A 23,503-nucleotide genomic window follows, 5' to 3' on the forward strand; every position below is an offset into this window, starting at 1 on the left:
ACTGGGACTCCCAAGAATCACGAGAATGGCGTACCCCCGAGTTTCCCAGTCGAATGGAGCAGCGCTACGTGTGCATGACCACCTCATCATTCACTGTCTATGGAAAGAGCTTAACTATATCCATCAGACCTGTAAAGGTGAATAGAGTGGTGATTGTGCCATTCCTGTGCTACAAGGGGGTTCCGGCAGTTGAAACCCCAGCAATCATATATTTATCACCTATCCTATGGACGGGGTAAATGATTTGGGTGGGATAACCCCTTAAAAAGGGGTACTCCTATATTAAGTATTTACAGCATATTCACCTCTAGGACCATCACTTATCAGGAGAATTGGGGGTCCAGCAAACCCCTGTTCATCGATTCTTCGGCACTGCAGTCTCCATAGATTTCTTAAGAGAGGTGGCTTTGCTAGCATGTGGTCCTCTGCATTGAAGTCTATGGGAACTTCAGAATGAGCTAAACTCCATGCAGACTATGGCAACTATGAATTGAAGAGGTGATTTCCAAAGTGACTTATTTCCAAGAAATAGGGCAAGAGTCTTCATGTACTTTTCATGATGCCTGCTACATCATTAGCAACATGTTATAGCCCAAATCACTCAAATATCTCCAAAACATTCACGGCAAAGATTTGCTTTATTCCAAAGTGTCCAAAATCACAACACCGACAATCCAGTTTTGTAGAAAATAGTTTGTTGTGTTTAAGTCACTTTGGAAATCACCTCTTCAATTAGCAAAAAATAAAGGATCCCACAACATTTTCTATATATTTAAATCTCTGCTCATTCTGAGCTTAGAGGTCCAGTGGGCAGTCCTATCAGTGAGTGACAGCTCTCTGTATTTGACTGTGCATGCAGAAATAGCTGTCAATCACTGATAGGACCGCCCACTGGACCTCTAAGCCCACAATGAGAAGACATAACAATTAATACAAGTTAGGATATGTAACATTTAAAAGGCTGTGCCCAAGATTCTAGGGCAAAACTCAGGTCAGACAGCACGTGGACCTCTTGATTGTGTGCTGTCCGATTCGTGGGACGCCCCACATTGATATGTGCTATTTTCGTTTGAGATTCGGAGAAAAATAGTACATGCTGCAATTTTTTTACTCAGACGATGAAAAAAAGCCTGTGTTGAATACACCCATTAACCCCTTCAGTGGCAGGTTTATCATTACCATGTCAGTGCATCAAGCCCTGGCCTGGCCAGCATTTCAGCACTAAAGCTGTCCACGGAAATCTTCCGGGGTTTAACTGCATGATCAGTGCAGCAAGCCCCAGAGATTTTCCGGGCGTGCCACTAAAGGGGTTAAACTGAATGGTTGCTTTTTCTGTCTGATCTTCAGTCCGAAAATCGGATGGAAAAAACGTCGGTGCGCCTGTACGCTTATACTGAATCTTTTCCCGTAAAACTATCAATCTGCTCAGCATCTCCTTATCCATAACCGGCTGCCTGCAGTTCGGACAGCATGTTCTAGCTGGCAAATTCCCTTTAACTCAGAATTTTTATCTCCGAATTGTAAGTAAAAGTTCTGCTTTTTTATCTCCAGATTCTAAGGAAAGATTTAGTTAAGAGGATCTATTTCAGCAGCCGTACATTATTTACTGATGGAGATCATATGCAGTCATCCTGCAGCTTAGTATTTTGGGCTGTTGTCATTTGATTCTACAAATAATATCTCCGATCTGTTATTTAGAGTGCTGGCATTCTCCGCTTACCTATGGATTTTCATTGTGTTGCTTCTCTCCAATGCTCCTGAAATTGATGAGTGGAATATTCCAGATTTTATATTGAACTATGATAGCACTGCAATGCTCTATTGATCGTCACATGCATAAAGCGCAGAAATTTGTCATGTCACCAGGGAAAAGTAGGGCACATCAGCAGAAGTCTGTAATTTCAGCAAATAACAATATACCCTTACATTTTCATGATCTTTGATCAGAGGCGTGATTGCAATTCACCTCCTTCCATTTTGACTGCCTTGCAGAAGCGCATATCTTCACTGATATTGTGAAGTTTTGGTTATTATTATTTTCAATTTAAGATAACAATAATAAATGGTTCTAATCTATTGTATAGAGAGCGTGCAAATCTTCTGATAAGCACACATGAGAGCGATTCCTGCACGGAAGTCCCAGAAGTTCCCTCTTCTTCCATACAAACCCTGTAATCAGTATGTAGAACAAAAACTAAAGACGGAGGTACAGCTTGGCTTTTCTTAGGAGTGTGCAAACAACCGGGTCGGATGACGCAGCAGTATCGGATCATGTGCCCGGCGGCTGACCCCACGTACCTGCCCAGACTTTTCTTATTTTGTACTGCGGATGTATGGGCCATTGCGCCAACGCACATGCGCAGTACAGATTACGCCGTCAGTAGGCGATGATGTGAATCCTGTGGCCTTTCCATAATGATGATTGCGGAAGGGCTGCGGGTCAAATGGCTTCCACGACTCATTTCACTCGTTTGAACTATTTATGTGAAAATAATGTTTCCGTGGAAAAGGGCCTTTGGTTCATTCTTCTAAGTACCCATGACCTAATTGAAGTGGCTTTTTGCTGCCGTTTCCCATTCGAAAAATGAACTTTATACTGTTGACAAGCCATCCGATTTCTTTTTAATAAACATTAAGTGTAGAGATGAGCGAGTAGTGCCTTGGCCGAGTATACTCCCGCTCGTCTGTAAAGATTCAGCTGCCAGCGTGGGTGACAGTTGAGTTGTGGCGGTGAGCAAGGGGGAGCGGGGGGGGGGAGAGGGAGAGAGATCTCCCCTCTGTTCCTCCCCGCTCTCCCCTGCCCCTCCGCCGGCCCCCGAATCTTTAGAGACGAGCGGGGAGATACTCGGTTAAGGCACTACTCGCTCGAGTAGTTAGCCTTAGCGAGTAAACTCGCTCATCTCTAATTAAGTGGCTTCTAATGCCTTTAGGCCTCTTTCACACAGGCAGCAGCTACTACAAAGGCGCAGCGATTTTGCAGCTGCGTCCCCGCAATTTTGTAGCATCAGCGATGCGTTTTCTTGCGAAGAATTGCACATCGCTGCTGCTGTGATACACTTGTGCGATTTTATCACGAGAAGATTAAGCCTGAGCTGTATTCCATCAAAAAAAAAAAAGAATACTTACCTAGCAGGCTGGTCCAGATCTTCTCGCCGCTCTCCGGAGCTCCGCTATGTGTCCTGCAGATTACTTCCTGGTTGCGGGATTCATAAATTCTGCCTTCAGGAAGCGATGGCTCTGATTGGTTCCCGAGCACTGCTCAGCCAACCCATGCAGTGCTGGATGAACCAATACGATGCTTGTGATTGGTTCATCCAGCGTTGCATTGATTGACTGAGCAGCGGCTGAAGAACCAATCACAGCCATCTCATTGTGGAGGTGGGATTTATGAATTGACCAATCAATGCCACAGCTCAGCTAATTCCCTCTCACACTCCAAAAACATACAGATAGGTGAACCTAGACTATATCAAATGCTAATAAATGTTAGTAATGACTGGATAGGTACCAGTTTACCCTTTTACCAGCTCTCACATGTTTTAACCAAAGCTTCTAAGCACTTCTACAGTATTTGGCTCTGTTCACACTTGTACTTCCATCGTTAGCTCCTCCATAACAAGCTGACACAAGACGAGCACAAACTCTGCCCAACGGACCCCAGTGATTACAACAGGATCCATTAGACCTCCATCATGCAGCCAGATCTGCCGAACCAATGACCATCATTGCTCCAAGAACAATGGTGGCCATTGGTGGTGGTTGTCTTTAAAAAAGAAAGGAAAAAGTAGATAAAAGATGTTTGAAGAGAGAAAACAATTCCCAAGACCAGTGATCAATGATCATGAAATTATATACGTCCCTCTGTGGCTCATTCAAGGCACACTGGAACAAATTATGTACACCTACCAAGACTGATATAAGATGAGAGTCATTTATACAAACGTCCAAGCATCTGGATGATGGCCAATATCAACAGCGGGGGCTAGAACGCTAGTCATGGGGAACATACTTCATTAACTTGTCCCTTTGTGACTCCTCTACTTTAATTGGAAACCCATTGTTTTATTGTCATGCAGAGGGATGTTTATAGTGTTAAAGTATTCATGGAAGATATGAAATAATATAACAATATCTTTGTAAGAAAGTTTAGTACTTTTTTGACTTTCATACGCTTGCATTTTGTGAATTATTGACATTGTTTCCAAATCTCATGGCGGCCTTAGAAGAAACTTCCACTTGTCGTGAAACCATGGAAATATGTCACTGAGGTCAGATTTAAGAATGACTTTAACTTCATGCCCAATCTCAAAACATTAACCATCTGGAATGAATCTAATTAAGGTTATAATGACCTCATTTGCATTTCATTAGAAAAGGAGAATAAAAATGAAATGCGGACTTTTAACGGGAATTTTAATTTGTTTTAAGTTTGTCTCCTTTACTTTTAAGGAATAAGGAAAAGTTTGTTTTATTAACTACTTATCAGTCCACCAGACTCTGCAATGTTTCTGAAGAAAAGTGATATTATATCTTCAAATTTCATGTTTTATCATGTTTATTGGTTTAGATAGTAGCTTATGACTTTAGCTGGTATGCTTGTGACTTCTTTGTCTTTTACAGTGCCCTGCCAGACAGTGTTAGACTATTTGAAGAGTGTTCTTCAACATCACAATCAGTTGCTTATACCACAACCCATAGAGCAACCTTCAGAGGTAATGTACCTAAAAATCTTCTATATAATGAAAATTGTTATTGATATGATATCATGAAAGGCTATGTTTTTGGAATTGAAGACTTTTTGTAATTAGTTTTAATTAAAAAATTCCAGTTGTTTGATTTCTATGCTTGTATTATTTGGCAATGCACTGCAGACTGGAGGGCTGAAAACTTCTTACTAAATTCTATCAGTCAGAGTAAACTGACAGCTCCCACCCTAGCCTGCTCCCTCTCTTATGAATGTGCATTAACTGCCTTTCTACTGAGTTATTGCAGAGGGTTGTAGGACTGTGCTGGGGGTGATGGAGGAGAGCAGAGCAGAGAAAGCTACTATTACAGAGGGCTGTAATTCACTCCTGGTGAGTTTTCTGCTCTTATCAATGGTGAGGGGAATGAACCAGCAGCCATTCAGATTGAGGAAGAGCTGTGTAGCATTTAGTGGGCGTGGTTATACTACACAGCCTCTGAAGGAGAAGGGGTGAGGGGTGGGTGAGCTTGTGTATATTCATAAGAGAGACAATCTGATCAGTGCTGGGAACTCCACAGAGCTGGAAAGTTGAATGTAGGAGAGCCTGCAAACCAAATATGAGGCTTTCTACATGCACAAGAAGGAAAACTCAATGCAGAAAGCTGATAAATGCATCCTTTTTTCTGCAAGGACTTAGTAAGATGTGTGTCTGCTTTTTCACGCTCAAAGGTTACTACAGCCTTTGAAGGATGAAAACCAGGGGACCATTTATAGTAGCCCTCAGTAATACCCAAAGCCAAATCAGTAAGTTTGCTTAGTTTCCAGAAAGTGTAACAGAGAATTGAGCTTTTCATCTAGGTTAGAAGCATTCTCACACTACACAAAATCTTCTTGACCCTAGGATCCAAGAAGTGGTGATATGAGGCAGTACATAAACATTTTAGATGTAGATTAGCTGAACCTGCCTATTTCTGCAGGTCCAGGCAATCATCTATGGTGGCCTCCAGACTTTGATCTTAACTGACCAATCCTTTTGTTCTTGGATAGATAAACCATCCTTGCAGTAGCTTTCTCCCTAATTTCTTTCATAACGCATACATGCTCGGCCAAATCAACTGTGTATGTGTATGTGGGTGTAGTGCGAGATAGCTTCTGGTTGCACGTGTTTGGGTGCCTAGGTATTCTACTGGCTTGCTTCCTTTGGATCATGGCAACCAACAGGTGAGAAGGTAGAAGGAGCATTTATTAATTCGAAGGATGGAGAGGGTCAAGACACTACTCTATACTGATGATCCAAAGGAAGCAACCCAAGTGAACGATCAAGATCTCTTTCTCTTGGGACTACATACACTTTTTAACAAATGGTATCCAGTACACAGGCTTTGTGCAAACTAAACGTTTAGGGGCCCAGCAATAGGCATTAAAAATTTGTCAGTAGATGATGTTGATTTTGGCTGATGGTTGGTAGGTTGGAGCAGTTAGGTAGACCCCTTGCCTTTCTCAGTTGTTCTCAGTTGTTTCTGTGTTTCTTCATAAATAAGTGGCACAAGATAATTCCCCTTGTTCGGTTGACTTTACACGCTCGGCTGAGCCGAATGTCCGTGTTGATGGGGCATTGGCATTTTAAACTTTAAGTTAAAACTGTATTGGCAGACAATTCTTTTACGCAGTTGGCCAACTTTAGGTATTGATTTCTGAATTAATGTCTGTATAAATTATCATGTTTAGTGGCAAATTACTTGTTTAATTGCAAATTACAAGTAATACAGGCAGAAAATGCACCACACTGCAACTTGGATGTGTGAACCTAGTCTTACCGATGTGTTAAGCTTAAAAGCTCCTTTCCACCAAGTCTTGCGCGGAAGGTTAGAAATCCTGATCATTCCTCTCTAACGTTGACCTACTTATAATTATTGACGGGCTTTACTCTACTTATCTTCAATTTCTGCTCCTTTAGATTGTACTTAAAATATGATAATGACATTATTTGTTCTCAGCAAGGATGTGCCTTCATATAAGCATGTTATCTCCACCATTCCCAGAAGTCTTGGGGAGTCTATTGAAGGTAGAGGGCACCGTAGCCTCCTGCAAAGTATCCAACTCTCAGATCACTTTGATGGAAGGTGTCTTGATATGTTAATTGAAGATTACATCTTATCTTTTGCATAGCTTTTATGGCTACCCACACTTTTTCTCAAGTCCCATAGGAGTGCAGATGCATTGTGATGAGTAAAGATTCGTCCTAAGTAACTGTTGAATTAGATACTTCAGTTCTTTAGAAACAAAATGGAGATATATGCTTAATATTAACCAGAATTACTCCACAATAAAAACTGCATTGTATATTTACTATGTTAATGCAGCTGTATACTACCTGAAATACACTGAATCACCACTTTACAGGAGATACCCATCAAATAGCGCGTTGGAGCTCTTTTGGACCTTCAGAATACATTCCCCACACTATTGCTTCACATCCAATAGCCTAAACTATTGATGTCTAACAGGAAGGGGTCATCAATCCATGCTGCTTGTGTCATATTCTGACCCTCCCAACAGAAATTTGGATTCACCTGAGCAGGCAGTGTTTTTGCCTTGATCTGTGATCCAATTTTTGCTCTCCTTTCACCAATGGAGTATTGCCTTTTTGTTTCACTTACTGTCAGATTTGTTGTTTGCTGTTATGGTGCATCCGTCCTTAGAATGACAGCTTGTCCATTTGCACAGGTAGCCGGGCCATCAACGGTATATTATTATATCCTGCAGCAGGATATAACAGGTTAAATCCTACAGCAGATCTGCAATTAAAAACAGGCCATCTGCACCATTTAGGTGTAGATTTGGCCACCACAGATTTCCAGCGTAATTGCTGCAGTTTTCCTTTGTTAGATGCCCGCAGCATGTTTGCCGTGTGTGGAGGTACCTTTAGGACTGGTTCACACGGGCATATGCGGGTTTTGGTTGCGTTAATGCGCTTTGTATTTATTTGACCAAAAATCGCAATTGCCTGCGTATTTCGTCTGTTGCTGCAGGTTTTTGTGCTTATAAATATGCTGAGTATTGATTTGCGCAAAAAAACCCCAAAACATAGAAGGGTCTATTGATTTGGTGCGGTTTTCTGCATATTCACTGCGTATGTCTGTTGGCCCATTCACTTCAATGGTCTACTTTGGTGCGTAATATGCACCAAAATAGGATAAGCTACGTTTTTTTTTTTTTTTTTTACGGGGAACATCGTGTGAAAAAATACATACATGTGAACAAACCCATTTAAATCAGTGGGTTGTATTCACTGCATAATACACTGCGCAAATACACTCATGTGAACAAGCCCTTAGGCCTCATGTCCACGGGGACAGATCCGCAGCGGGTGTCCCGCACGCGTGATCTGCGCCCCATAGGGATGCATTGGACACCCGCAGGTAATTAAATACCTGCAGAAGTCATTTTCCCTTGAGGCGCGGATTGCATGTGCAGGAAAACACCCGCAGCATGCTCCATTTTAGTGCGTGTCTCCCGCGGGGACGGCTCCCGCAGGCTTCTTTTGAAGCCTATGGAAGCCGTTCGGATCTGCGGCACACCCGCAGCTGAATTCCTACTCTCCGGCACGGGAGTGCGGGAGAGCAGAAGTTAAAAAAAAATGGAGTGCACGGCACACTGCCGGCGTGCCGAGCACATCCGCCGAGCCGAAGAAAGAAGAGCTGGCCACGATGGAGGGCAGGTCCGCAGCATCCAGACAGGAAAGTAATGCTTACTTTTTAGGCCTCATGTCCGCGGGAAAGGAGGGACCAGCTTCGGGATTCTGCATGAAGAATTCGCGGCGGGCCTGATTTTCCCCGTGGACATGAGGCCTTACACTGCCAGTCGTAAAACATTGTATGGCCTTACGGTAGATCGCCCAAGCTGCCCATGCATCTTAGATAGCTGTCGGCCGAGTTCTCATGCACATTCAGCTGAATGGAGGGTACATGGGTTTATAGTTGGGACAAAGGTATAAGCCACCTACAGACTTGTCTTCCATCGGCTTATCTCCTGTGGATTACACAGGATTAGGCATGTTGCAATCCAACATGCTTGATCCTTCTTTCCCCTGACATCTGCAGTTGGTGGAGGGTTGTGTGGCCCTCGTGCACATAAAATCATCCGATCGTGTTGAAATCTGCAAGTTTGGGCAACTTTTAGGGCGGGTTCAGATTAGCGCGGTTCTGTTCCCTTATACGGATGTGATAATCACAGCCGTATAACAGGACAAAACAAAACTACTGATCTATATGGTATTTCAGTGCTTTCATTTTCACCACCACTTTTCCTGGCCATACAAATTACGGGAAAAGAGATGGTGAAAACGCAACCACTGATTTCAGTGGTTTCATTTTCACTATTGGGATTCTCGCCCGTTAATTGTACGGGTGAGAAAAGATAGGACATGCCCTATCTTTTCGCTGTAATTTTCAAACTCCTGCGCCCTGGCACGGAGTTTGAAAAGCTGGTGAAGGGGAAGAAATTACCTCCATTCAGGCGCAACTATGCTCCGTGCCGCTGAGTGTAGTTGCCCCTATGGCAGTGGTAATAAGCCATTAGGTTAACTTCACACGGGCAAGCGCAATATTGGGCCTTGAAATCACGATTTCCCCATGAATGCGAAGCATTATTGTCTCAAAACTGCTTTGTATCACTTCAGGGTAGTAGCGATCCTCCCCTGCGGCTGTCAATTGTGGCGGAGGATCGCAGCATTTCTCCGATTGCTTTAAATGGGAAAAACGCGTATAGCATCACGTGCATTTAGGGAGATGCGTTGCGAGGGCACGCTCAAAGATAGGATGTGCCACGATTTATTTCCCGCAGTGTGTTGTGAGGTGGCAAAACATTTCTCGTGTGTATGACCCAGTTCAAAAGAATGGGGTTTGTATTCGTGTGCGATTTGTGCGTCTCACAACACACATCTCGCGCGATTTTCTCGCCCATGTGAAGCCTGCCTCAGGGTGAGTTCATACACAATGGAATTGCAGCGAAATTTGAGTTGTGGAATGTGAGCTGAAATTCTGCAGTCTGAAGTAGCCATGCAAAACCACTTAGTATGGTGGCAGCAATTCCTGTGATTCCATATTACAGTGTAGTCTAGCTTTAATCAAACTACTAACAATGACCTGTCCGTTCGTGCGTGAGTGAGTGGGTTTGTGAGTGACTTACATGCTCCACCCCTGATCACATGACAGTGACGTTATCAAAGGTCCTTCATCCCTAGTGGAGGAGTTACATGCTCCGCCTCTCATCACATGACGGTGACATTATCACAGGTCCTGTACGCACACAGTTGCTGTCCGGCTAGGTGTTTGCTAGTATTCCATAGCAACTGAAGCCGCAGGGGGTTTGTAGTCTGCCCGTAATCTGCACAAGTATACAGGGCCTTTGATGACATCACTGTCATGCGATCAGGGGTGAAGCATGTAAGTCATTCACTCAGGATGAGCATCACCACCATGTGATCAGGGGCGGAGCATGATGGTGACATCATCACTGGTCCATCTCCAGTGCTGTGCTGCTTCTGATCCCTGTTGTATGAAATGAACAGTGTATGTAAGCAGTGCTGTGTGTGTGATGCGCATGTAGCACAGCTGTGTATCGCCACCAGACACACTGGTACTATAATTTCTTAATAATTACTAGTAAAACTACTAATGATCACCTGTCTGTGCGTGCGTACGTTACATGCTTCGCCCCTGATCACATGATGGTTACGGACGTCATCAAAGGTCCTACATCCCGAGTGAGTGAGTTACGTGCTGTGCTCCCGATCACATGACGGTGATGTCATATAAGGTTCTGTAAGCACACAGCTGTTGTGTGCTATGATTAGGTGTTCATTAGCATTCCATAGTAACTAAGGCCGTAGTAGAGGATGGAATACTAATGAACCCCTACAGCAGTTATGTGCTTACAGGATCTGTGATGATATCACCATCATGTGATCAGTCACCTGTGTGGGAGGAGTCTGGGGTCACATGACCAGGGGGTGATCAGTGTGTGCAGGACTCTGCTGTGCTGCTTTTGATCCCTGTTGTATGAAGAATGTATGTAGCAGAGCTGTGTTTGTGTGATGTACATGTAGCAGAGCTGTGTGTGTGACATGCATGTAGCAGAGCTGTGTGTGCGACGTGCATGTAGCAGAGCTGTGTGTGTTCAACGTTCATGTAGCAGAGCTGTGTGTGCGACGTGCATGTAGCAGAGCTGTGTGTGTGACGTCCATGTAGCAGAGCTGTGTGTGTGACGTTCATGTAGCAGAGCTGTGTGTGTGACGTGCATGTAGCAGAGCTGTGTGTGACGTTCATGTAGCAGAGCTGTGTGTGACGTGCATGTAGCAGAGCTGTGTGTGTGACGTGCATGTAGCAGAGCTGTGTGGCGCATTGCGCCACCAGAAACACTAGTACTATATAATTTCCTATTAATTACTAGTGTGTATACTGTAATGCTAATAGTATGGTGAAAAAATACTGTGTGTAACTTTAAAAAAAAAAATCAAGTTCTCTGCTTACTGTCAGTGAATGGGAACATTATTACTTATACAGGTTAAAACTCTATACAGACCTAAAATGTCTAACTGCTGAGAGCCTAGGTGATCTTCTGGAAGATACATCACCAGTACAATATATCAGATGACATGCATCAGTTTGGACCTTATTGCTCAGGCATTGGTCATTGGAGAAAGGGTCCTTAAGGGGACAACGTGTAGGAAAGATGGGGCAAGTCCTATCTTTCTCGCCCGTACAATTAATGGGCAAGAATCCCGATAGTGAAAACGAAATCATTGAAATCAGTGGTTTTGTTTTGTCCCGTTATGTGGCTGCGATTATCAGGGCCTCATAACGGGGCTAAAAGAAAACCATGTGCCTAAGCCCTGAGTGTGGCTTTACATGGGACTGCTATCATCCGAATAATTGCTTAATTGAGCGGATTTAAGTGACAGTTGTTCCGTGAAAACAGCCATCACAGGGTGACAAGTGATAATTTGTTCACTAGTTGCTAGTCGCTTCATTTCAACTCACAAAAAAATAGTCGCTGGTGATTAATTATCATCTGGTGCTAACAGGCAATCATTTGTCTTTCAACGACTAGCTAATTACTTTGCAGGGAGATGTGCACTTCAGCGACCGCGAACATGAACAACAATCGCTCTAAAAGCACGCGAACAACAGTCATTCGTACACCAACAACTTGCTGACTTGCTGTAGCGACTATTTCCAGCAACTTTTTGAATGATACTTGTCCCTTGTAAATCCAACCTTTTGGGCTTATTCAGATGAGCGTATATACTTTCATCCGTACGCAATGTATATTCGCATGAATGAATTTTTGACGTGATCGACTCCCAATCGTAATTGGCATTTTTAAAACCGTTCACACCGGGCGCTGCAGTGCGTTTGTAGAAAGAACACTCTGAAGTGATGGCAAGCAACAATCAGAAGAAATGCTCGGAAGGGCAATGAGATGCCTAGTGAGGGCGAGCTGTCTTCTTTTCCCAGCATTGTGCACAGGGTAACTCCCTTCCTTTTTTCCAGATACCATAGAGGTCTACGGCAGCTTGTTGCGTAACACGGCGAAAAATGAGGCAAGACTTATCTTTTCACGACCTGTATAAAAAATACGTCCGTGAAAGATAGAGCAGGTCCTATTTTGCGCAGAAAAAACACGTTTGTCTGAACGATCCCATTGAAATCAAATGAATCGGTTGGTCGCGTTATACATGCGACTTTTTTACATACGGGAATGCTTGCGCAAATATGGTCGTTTAAAGAAGGCCTTGATTGTAAGGAATAGTACAGTATGTCTGCACTGACTTTCATCTTGGTGTAAAATTGAAGATTCCCATTTATTGATAGTAGAGATCTTCAAAAATGTCGACAAACTAAATGGCTAAGGATAAGAAAGTTACATAGTATGTTAGGCTGAAAAAAGACAAATGTCTATCCAGTTCAACCTGCTTCCCCCCCCCCCCCCCTTGTGATCCAGAAGAAGGCAATAAAACCCCAATAAGGCAGAAGACAATTTAGCCCATTGCTTCTCAACTCCATGATGGCAGTCAGAATAATCCCCGGATCAACATTTGAAAGTTCCTACCTGACTCCAAAACCTGGATCAACAACCTAATCTATATCCTATAATATCATAGCACTCTAGAAAGACATCTAGTCCCCTCTTAAACTCCTCTATGGATTTTGCGATCACCACGTCCTCAGGCAGAGAGTTCCACAGTCTCACTGCTCTTACAGTAAAGAACCCCTTTCTGTGTTGGTCATGAAACCTGCTTTCCTCTAGACATAGCGGATGTCCTCTTGTTACCGTCACAGTCCTGGGTATAAACATATCACGGGAGAGATCCTTGTATTGTCCCCTCGTGTATTTATACATAGTTATTTGATCGCCCCTTAGCCGTCTTTTTTCTAGAGTAAATAATCTCAATTTGGATAGCCTCTCTGGGTATTCCAGTCCTGTCATTCCGTTTATTAATTTAGTTGCCCTTCTTTGAACCCCCTCAAGCACTGCAACATCCTTCCTGAGCACCGGTGACCAGAACTGTACACAGTATTCCATTCTTGTCCCTCGCCCTTATACCTCTTTTAATGCACCCCAAGACTTTTTTTTGCCTTTGCAGTAGCTGACTGGCATTGATTGCTCCAGTTAAGTCTACAGTTAACTAGTACCCCCAGGTCTTTTTCCATATCACGTTTCCCATTGTAAAACCTCTCGCTATACAATCATTAACATTTACTTACACAAAGCTGAAAAAATACTCTTTAATATTAGTACAGAAGTAGAAGGAAAATCCCTCAAAAGAGCTCTTGATGGATGGATTGATCCTGTGTTCTGTGACAATCACACCAGTCCCCAGCTCTGTTCAGTATCAGCTCCACCTTTCATCCGTCCTTACTGACTCGGACATGGATTGTCTGATCAATTTCAGTGCAATTAATCTTGTGGTTTGTTGGAAAGATTCTGCCGATCAATGATGCTATAGAGCTCAAACCTATATTTTAGACGTATGTCTAATCGATATGCGGTGTAGATGTAGGCAGGTCTGTCAGCAGAGAAGGATATGGGGAGAGATTGAGTTCCTGCTTTCTATATCTAATTTTCTATTAAACAGTGATTTGCTGTGTATTTTTCCCTTTGTCATATAAATAGTGCTGCTGGGCTCAGAACAGCTTTACAAAGTCATCAAAGTGAGAGTCTTTGTTGGCAGTTATCTAGAATAAATTGTAGATTCCGGCTTTAAGTCACCCTAGAACTATTGACAAGCTCTTGCAAGTGACATGAACTCAACCAAGCTGCATTTACTGACTTAGATTGTGTTATATTTCTATATATTATATATAACAGTAATATACTGTATGCAGAAAATGTCTCCGGAAATGACATTTAATATAGATGACGTTCACTGAATGGTCATATTATTAAAGGCACTCACCTGGTAGCATGTTGAACTAACTTCGGCCATCAGAACTGCAGCAATTCATCATCATATAGATTCCAGTAGGTCTGGAAATCGGTCTGCAGGAATATAGGCCCCTACGGACAGGAAGCTTCTTGTTATAAATTAGATGGAGGGGCTGACATGTTCTGACCAGCTGACAGGAAGGGGTCATCAGTTCATGCTGCTTGTGCCAAATTCCCACCTCCCATCAGCACTGTGCAACAGAAGTCTGGATCCATCTGACTAGGAGATGTTTTTCCGCAGCTCAGTGATCCAGTTTTTGTGCTCTTTCTTAGGCCAGTCTCAGACAGGCGTTTGTAAAAATGCCACATTTTTCAGCATTTTCCAGTGGTGTTCCAAAACGCGTTCAGCAATGTTTTGAATGTACCCCATCATTGGGTGATGAGGTGTGTTAAAAAGTGCTGCAACGCACTAAAATAGAACAGACAGCGTAGCATTTCTAATGCTCGTCTGGGAAGACCCATTGAAATCAGTGGAGGCTCAGTACAGCATTTTTAGCGGGTGTTTTTAAAAAGTCAGCTAAAGCGCTGTAAAAACCGTCTGTGTGAGAGTGGCCTAGGGCTGCCTGCACACGAGCGTTCCGGATTACGCCAGCAGATTTTCAAGCGCGGGAGACCTGCGTATGGTACCTAAGGCTGCCTGCAGACAGGCGGAAATTCCGCGGCGGTATTTCCGCCGCTGGAAGCCTGCATGGGATTGCGTTGACAAACGCAATCCTATGCAGACGCCCGCGGTTTGGCCGCGCAAAATCTCGCACGGCCAACAAACCGCGGCATGCTCTATTTCTGTGCGTCACTCACCCATCGCCGGCTCCGGTCTGCGCATGCGCCGGCACATGAAAGAGTCGGGGCTGTGGGGCGCGGGTGAGTACGCGCTGCTCTCTGCAGGCGCTCAGGTCGGGTCCCGCCGCGAGAATTCCCGCTGCCGGTTCCGACCCGGCCGTCTGCGAGCCCCGCAGAGCAATAAAACATGCCGCGGTTTGTTTGCCGTGCGAGATTTGTTAATGCAATCCTATGCAGGCTTCCAGCGGTGGAAATCCCGCCGCGGAATTTCCGCTCATGTGCAGGTGGCCATACACAGGTCTCCCGCGCGTGAAAATCCGCTGGCGTAATCCGGAGCCTTCGTGTGCAGGCGGCCATAGAAGTATTTTGGCTGCAGTCAGGGGCAGACAATGTGCTTAAAATACTGCGGCAGAAATTCCGCCTGTGTGCAGGTACCCTAAGACAGCAATGGCACTGGCATTGGTGGTCAATGTTACAGCTCATCCATGGCAATGAGCGTCGAGTTGTGCATTTAGACATATTAGTTGGAGAACCAGTGTTGTATTTGGTTGCAATTTGCTTCATCAGAACGATTCTTGACATCCTCATCTGACCCCTTTTAACAAGATATTTACATACGCTGGATTCGCTTTCACTGGATGTTTTCCTCAGCCACGGCATTCTTGGTAAACTCTTAACAACATTCCATGAGAAAATGGTATCAAGATCGTCAGTTTTTAAAATCCCGGCCCCGGCTAGTCTAGCGCCGATGACTGCGCCTCGCTGGAAATTACTCAGATCGCTGGGTTTTCCTATTATAATGTGGAATCGCACTGAAAAGGATCCACGTAAACCTTGCTCACTTGATTCTATGCTGCACTCTGCGGTCACGGGGAATAATTTTCATACAGGGAAGCTCCGATAATGAAAGTGCCGGTGTCTCTAGTACGGCGACCATGAAGTATGTATATGTACAGATGGGACAAATATCACCTTGTTTGTAATAGCACAGCACAAAAAGTTATTGTCAGGCAGATGGAGGTGGATCTGACTTGCTGTGGATCCGTGGTTTGGCTGTAGGCTAACTGGGGTGACAGCACTTAGAAAACCCCAATTTTCATGCTTAACCCTTAAGTGGGATACCGGTTTACCTGTGGAGTCCCCATGCTGTTATACGTGCGTAGTGAAGATACAGGCCCGAGTCAGGGCTAGCAGCACAGGTGCGTAAATGAGATCCGGGCTATAGGTCAAGGCAGGTGGCAGACAAAAGCAATGTACAAGATACCTAGCCAAGGTCAGGAAACACTGAAGTCAAAACCAGGAACACCGGAGTTGTGGCTTTGTCAAAATAGTAGGAGACCAATTGTTTAAGCCTCCATCCTAGATGTGTTATATATGAGGTGCAAGGACAGGATTGGAGCATGCACTGGCCCTTTAAGAAAGAGGGCGGGAGCATGCATAAGTGCTACGGGCAGAGAGGCAGCAGTGGACAAAGCATGGTGAGCAGTTCATGGAGGAAGAAGGTGACCAATGACAGGTGAGCTGGAGGAGCGTGGGTGGCACACCATGACAGTTACCGTAACCCATTAAAAAGCTATTATTCTCTTATCTTAACTCAATAAAACCCATCATGAAGTAATTCAAATTGTAAATAAACCACCCTGATAGCACGGCATGTTATCATATCCCTTTAAGAGTAAAGCAGAAGAGTAAAGGCCCTTTTACACCCGCCGACAGTATTTTAAACGACTGCCCGGGTGCTGATGTCACCACTAAGGTCGTTAGCGCTTGTGCAGAGCATTTACACAGAAGGACTTGCCGGCCGCTCGCGGGATTCTCATCTGCTTCTTGCTCAGCGTCTCCCCTCCTATGTGAAGTGGGGAGCATTTACACAGGGCTAGAAGCCAGCGAGCCAACAAGGTTTTTTAAGCTGACTGAAAGGTCACCTTAAACAACCACGAACGGCAAGGGAGCAATTTTTTTTGCATTCGCACTGAACAATTATTGCTCTAATAGTTTGAGCGATAATCGTTACAAATAAATAGGCCTTAACTCATCTGTATATTATACACACACATAGCCGAGTCACATTATTATGACCACCAGCTAATAGCCAGATATCCAGAGTAACCATCATGGGCCGTACCAACAACAGCCAAATGGGCTGGGAGAGACTCAATAAGGAGCTGGTCGGTTGTCTCAGGTATCCGGAGCCATGCTGACTGCATCCCACAGTTGCTGGATCCATAGAGTGAACATCTTGATCGAGGAGGTCTACAGATGCTCAATTGGATTCATGTCTAGGGAATTAGGGGCCAGGGAAGTACTTGGAGATCTTGGTCATGCTCTTCAAACCACTACGGACATTCCTAGTCGTGTGACATTTCGCATTGTCTTGCTGGAAGATCCCATCTGCCCCAGGGAAGTCAAACAGCATCTATGGATGTACCTGATCTACAAGGATGGATTCATAACCAGATTAGTTCAGAGTGCCTTCCACATGGATGAGCGACCCAGAGAGTGTCACAAAAAAACTCCCCAGAACATAATGCTGCCACCAGCTTGTGTTCGTCCAGCAGTGGTTGCAGGGAGTTTGTTCTCTGATGTTTGTCTCCTGCACTGCTTGAGAATGATGCCACCCATGGCCCAAAAGCCAATAATCACCCCTCTTTGCAACTTCACCCCTTTTACCCATTACAAGCGTGAGTGACATGTGAGCGGACAACTTATCGCACACCTTATATACCACCAAGCCAGCCCACCGCACGTCACTTCCTTCATGGGCTCTGTGCTGCCGATATCGAAAGTAGGAGGTGGTCATAATAATATGACTCGTCTGTGTGTATATAAAATAGCACATTAGGATGGGTGCGAAAGCTAAATGAAATAAGGCCACATGTATTGATGCCAGAACATCATATTGGACGAGGTGCCTTCACTGGTGCCCTGAACCAATGAGACCCTTTGTCTGCAAAAAACATTCACTCACGTTATCTGATATGCAGCTGAAATGTATTCCTATTAACGTTCGTACTTATGTGTAGGTATCGTATCATCTGACAGGCCATGAATATTTTTCATGTTACCTTCTCCCTGTCTTCAGAGCTCCTCGGGAACCTATCTGCTTCACATAATTCGAGACATTTTGGGGAATAATTTCATGAATCTCTATAATAATTCAGAATATAAATTAAGGATTTGCCTTGGTTGGGTCTGTTACTGCACTAAAACCTTGTGTGGACTCAGCAGTAATGGCCTTCTCCACTATCTCCATCTATGGCTTATAAACCATGTAAGAACACATTTGTTTCCAAAGTCTTCGCTGACTTGCAGCACAATCATAAACCTCCCCACCGAGTCCCATTCAATATCATCTGCGCATCATCTTCAGCTTTTACTGCAAAACTAAAGCTTCTCTTTATGGTGTATTTTACATCCTAATCAGAAAAGCAAGATTTATTTTATACCATTTATTTATCATTGATATCCTCCCCTTATCGGAAAGAAAGCTGAGCAAGCTGATCTTTGTCTTACATTCTAGCTGACATCTTGTGTCTGTAGATATGAATCACTCATTCCGCTTGCGCTGTTATTTGACTTTTATGTCTTCTGTTTTGCTGTTACTTTAGATTAATTTATGCCAACTTTTCACACTTATAGGTGGTAGCTACATGCCGGTCATCTTGTGTGTATCTGTAGTATATTGTAGCTAGACTCATCTTCCTATCCAGCCGCTTCTCAGATGCCCCTGCACTGGATGCCCATACACTACAGAACTCAATTCAAACTCCTCACCCTCAATGCTGCGATACAGTACATCACTTCTCTCTTGTCTATACATTACCCAGCCAATTTGCTAGCACACTCAGACTAAACACCCCTCTAATATGAACTTCGTATGCTCGCCTCCAGGACTTCTCTAGAGCAGCACCGATCCTCTTGAACGCTCTACCCCGAAACATCCGGATGCACAGAACTTCAGACGCGCCTTAAAAAGACAAACCTCTTCAAAGTAGCATACCAAACCTCCTGATCTAGTCCCCCACACCTATGCTTCGTCAGGCTCCCTACTCTCCCGACAGATCCATGTGACTTCCGGCTTTTCCCAAAGCTGAAAATGCCACTAAAAAGGAACCAAAAGAAACCAAAACGTGGAGAACAGAAAATAGGGCAAATAATGGTAAGAGAGATACGGGGATAGAAATACTACCTTAACCAACTTTGGTGTGACAGACCCTGTCTAATAGCCAATGGGGGTACTCCCAGATCAGGAACCTAAGAGCCTGTTCTGTCCGTACATGGACGGTAGGAAAGATGTTTAATGCTGATGGATAGAGCAACGTATACAACACAGTATTTTATAGAAGTGAATAAGCCCCGCACAGAATGATTAGTCACAGGTACTTAGCTTTTTTAATCACACGCCAATACAACTAAATATGCCACAGCACCGACTATACAGTCAAACTAGGGAGGGACCACAGCAGTGAGTGTTCACTTGTATCTATGTGCGTGCAGTGGACTCGGCATCCAATGAGCAAGTGTTGGTGATGGGTCCCAAAAAATGTCAAATGCATGCCTGCCAAAGAACCTCACGCCCCCTAACTGATTGACATATTTCCGCCCATGTAAATACTTCCAACACTGTTCAGTGATTGCAAAATTGAACAAGTGGATAATAATTGTTTAGAGTAAAATCACACAAACACTAGTCCTGTGTACACTTTAATGACTATTTCAAGTGACTAATCAGACGATCATTGACCTGCGTAAAGCCACCCTTAGAAAGGCCATGTACAGAGTATTAGCACTCTGCAGACTATGCAATTAGATGCAGTCACTGGCAGAATACATAACACTTAGGGCTCATTCACACAAACATGCGTTTTGATGCTGAAAAAAGCATCAGTAAAGAAGAGCTGCAATTGAGTCTTGAGCTTAACCCTTTCCAATCCAATTTGTATCCTCGTTTTCCTAGGGGGCTTACTCTTTTTCCACCATTATACAACAGCGCTATATGCGGGCTAAAGCCAGTACTGCATGAGGTGACACGTTGGATAGGCTCCGACAGCTGGCAATATACAGTAAGAGAACCCCGACGGACGTCTTCCAACATCGGAGCTGTACAGCCTTAAATCATATTGTCTTCAGAGATCAGACAGTGGATTGGCAAGGGTTAATTAGCATTTTCTCGTCCATTCACATGTTCATATCACAGGAAAAATACGCTGCAACGTGGAATTCCATCAGTTGGCAGAAATCCTTAGAATGACTTCTAATATCTTCAATAGCGGCAGCTGTCTTTTTTTCCGAGCACCGGATTCAGGTAAACTCCCTGCCCCTCCCTTTTTTTCCAGCTCCCATAGGAGTCTATGCGAGCTTCTAGTGCTTTTCGGCAAAAGATACATCAAGACCTATCTTTTCATGCCAAGAGAAAAATCGGCAACGAAAAAAAATTGACGGTTTTCGTTTTGATGGCGCAATCTTTTTATGCGACCAGAAATCGCTCATGTGAATGAAGACATTGGAATCCACTGCTTCACATGGTCGCGGTTTTTAAACGCAGCTCCAATAGCTGCGAAAAAGCGCTTGTGTGATTGAGGCCTTGGAGGCAGAGACATAACTAGCTGCTGGGCACCATTGCAGGACCTGTAAGAGGGCCCCTAACATTAATGCTTCATTTAGAGTACTGGCGTCTTCATATGGAGAAGAGACCTTATGGGCCTCCTTGGACTCCCGGACCCTCTGCACCACTATAGTTACGCCCCTGCTTAGAGGACATGTCGGCACTCCTGACATCTCCTTTGGAGTAAATACTTGTATTAGGCATGAATTCATTCTGAAGCATCTTTTCTTCCAACTTTGTACTGTCTTGTTCCTTTGCTACTCCTCATAGAAAAGTATAAGATATAAGCTATAAGCCAAATCAGAGTCCTCTCCAGAAGGGAAAACAACATCTGCATCCAGTCTGTTTCGGGGTGTTTGCCCCTTGTCAGTGCCAAGAAAGGGTACTGGTTGGCTCGGTTAACGCACCCTATTTGCATACCTTTTTCCCAGGAAGCATTGCATGGCCTATGTAAGGGCACATTCACACGGGCATAGGCAATTTCAGTGTTCAAATTGCACAATTTTCACTGCATGTGTATGTGTGTAGTGCGTTTTTGGTGCATATGCATTTTTTTTACATGCGTGTTGTATCCATATATACACTATGTTTTTCACACGCTTAAAAAAAAACACCAAGAAGACCCAATTGATTTCACTATTTTTTTTTATGCACCATCTCCTGGCAACCTGCATAAAACTGCAGTAAATACACATACAACTGCGGATTTGCGGCGTTTTATGGGTAATTTTAATCCATAATACGTGCATAAGATTTTCACGTAAAAATGCAGGTTTGAATACACCAATGCAAATCAGCAGGTAAAGAGCCATAGCCAAAAAATCGGACTCTTTTCAGAGTCCTGTGCACACCCTCTCCGATAGTCTTGCGCAAGACTCTGAAAACAGTCAGATTTCTAATGCACAACGCGATCTTCAGGGAGGGAACACTGCAGGAATGAGTAGAGTGAATATGAAAAATACAATACCTTCTCCTTGTCTCATCCCCTAACAGCACCATAACTTAGTTTATAGTGCTGTGGGGACGTGATGGGTTCCCTTTAAAGCAACCCTCTGGTCTTCGCTGGACTGGTGGGTGGCTTATATTGGATGTGGCCCTCCATTGTTCCTTTACAGTTGCCAATCCACCATACTGGCAACACAAGATTGTTGCGCTGTTTCTTAGACTATCTGATGCACACTGAGTAATGGTGGTACATTGGTAGTCTAAGGCATTACATGCTGCTCTGATTGGCCAGCGCTGCTCACATGAGAAATAAGAAAGCAACATTCAGCAGCTGTTTAAACAGTTTAAATCGATTAGTAACAGGAGCAGGCCGTCTTGGATCAATGAGCCCCAGTAACCAGTAGATTGGCGGCTGTACAGGAATATCAGAAGGCGTCACGTAATATAATCTCCCTTCCTCTCACTTTGGTCTAGAATAGAATAGAATTCTGTCTCGGGATTGGAGGGTCACTTTAACTTGTAGTTTTGATGTTTCTTCTTATATGCAGTGCTGGTCGCACTGTATATTAACCCAACCTCACCATACTTTTTAAAGGGATTTGTCCAGGATTACAAAAAAAAGAGTTTGCTTGGTCTTTTTTGTTTTTGTTTTTCTAGAAACAGTGCCACATCTGTCTATGGGTTGTATCAGGTATTACAGCTCTCTTCACTTCAATGGGGATGAGATTCAATACCAGACACTTCCCACATATAGATGTGGCACTCTTTCTGAAAAAAACCTGACCTTTGATTTGTTTGAGTATTCTCTTAGATCCTTATCAGTCTCCAACTAGCATTGTTAAGGAATTGGACCAGAATACACTTAGGATAGGTGATAAAGTCTGATCAGTAGTAGTCTCACCACTGAGATCCCCACCGATTCCAAGAAAGGGGGTCCCTTATACCCCTCTCCTCCTCCTCCTCCTCCTCCTTACTGTGGGATCACGGCGCCCACCTGCAATGACAACAGATTGAATCATTTGGTGGCTGAGCATGCATTCCCAGTGCTCCATTCATTTCATAGAATGGTAGAGGTGGAAGAGACTTCCAGGTTCATCAGGTCCAACCCCCGACTCAATGCAGGATTCACTAAATCATCCCAGACAGATGTCTGTCCAGCCTCTGTTTGAACACTTCCATTGAAGGAGAATTTACCACCTCCTGTGGCAACCTGTTCCACTCATTCATCACTCTCATTATCAAAAAGCTTTTTCTAGAATCTAATTTGTATCTCTTCCGTTTTAGTTACGTTGCTTCTAGTCTTTCCTTGTACAAATGAGAATACGGCTGATCCCTCTGCACTGTGACAGCCCGTCAGATATTTATAGACAGTTATTATGTCCTCTCTCAGCCTTCTTTTTTGTAAGCTAAACATACGCAGATCCTTTAAGTGTTCCTCGTAGGACATGGTTTGCAGACCCCTCACCATCTTGGTAGAATTGTGTTTGCCTTTTTTTGCTGCTGCATCATACTGTTGACTCATGTTCAGTCTATGATCTATTAGTATACCCAAGTCTTTTTTACATGTGCTGTTGCTCAGCCCAATTCTTCCTATTCTGTGCATGATTTTTCTGGTCCACATGTAGGACTTTGCATTTCTGCCTGTTAAATATCATTCTATAAGTCGCAGTCTAGATCTTTTTGAATGCCCTCTCTCTCTTCTCTAGTGTTGGCTATCCCTTCTAACTTTGTGTTATCTGCAAATTTGATCAGTCCCTCCTCTAGATCATTTATAAAAATGTAGAACAACACTGGGCCCAGGACAAATGTGTCAAGTGGTACCCCACTTGACACATTCATCCAATTGGATGTGCAGCCATTTATGACTACTCTTTGAGTACGATCACTCAGCCAGTTGTGAATCCACTTAACAGTTGCCTTGTCAATCCCCTATTTGGTAATTTTTTCAATAAGGATGGTATGAGATAATTTGTCAAATGCTTTGCTAAAGTCAAGAT

The 23,503-nt window shown here is 43.8% G+C and overlaps 1 protein-coding gene across 1 annotated transcript in view; it reads left to right on the top strand.

The window, feature by feature from the left end:
• The window catches only part of BEND4 (BEN domain containing 4), a 143,712-nt gene that overhangs the window by 63,630 nt on the left and 56,579 nt on the right, over positions 1-23,503 (top strand). Inside the window, exon 3 of the mRNA XM_066573141.1 lies at positions 4,621-4,712. Within this exon, the coding sequence (XP_066429238.1) occupies positions 4,621-4,712 (92 nt within the window). The remainder of the gene's footprint in view (positions 1-4,620; positions 4,713-23,503) is intronic.

This window comes from Eleutherodactylus coqui, chromosome 7 (assembly GCF_035609145.1).
Source record: "Eleutherodactylus coqui strain aEleCoq1 chromosome 7, aEleCoq1.hap1, whole genome shotgun sequence".
In the NCBI taxonomy this organism is placed as follows: Eukaryota; Metazoa; Chordata; class Amphibia; order Anura; family Eleutherodactylidae; genus Eleutherodactylus; species Eleutherodactylus coqui.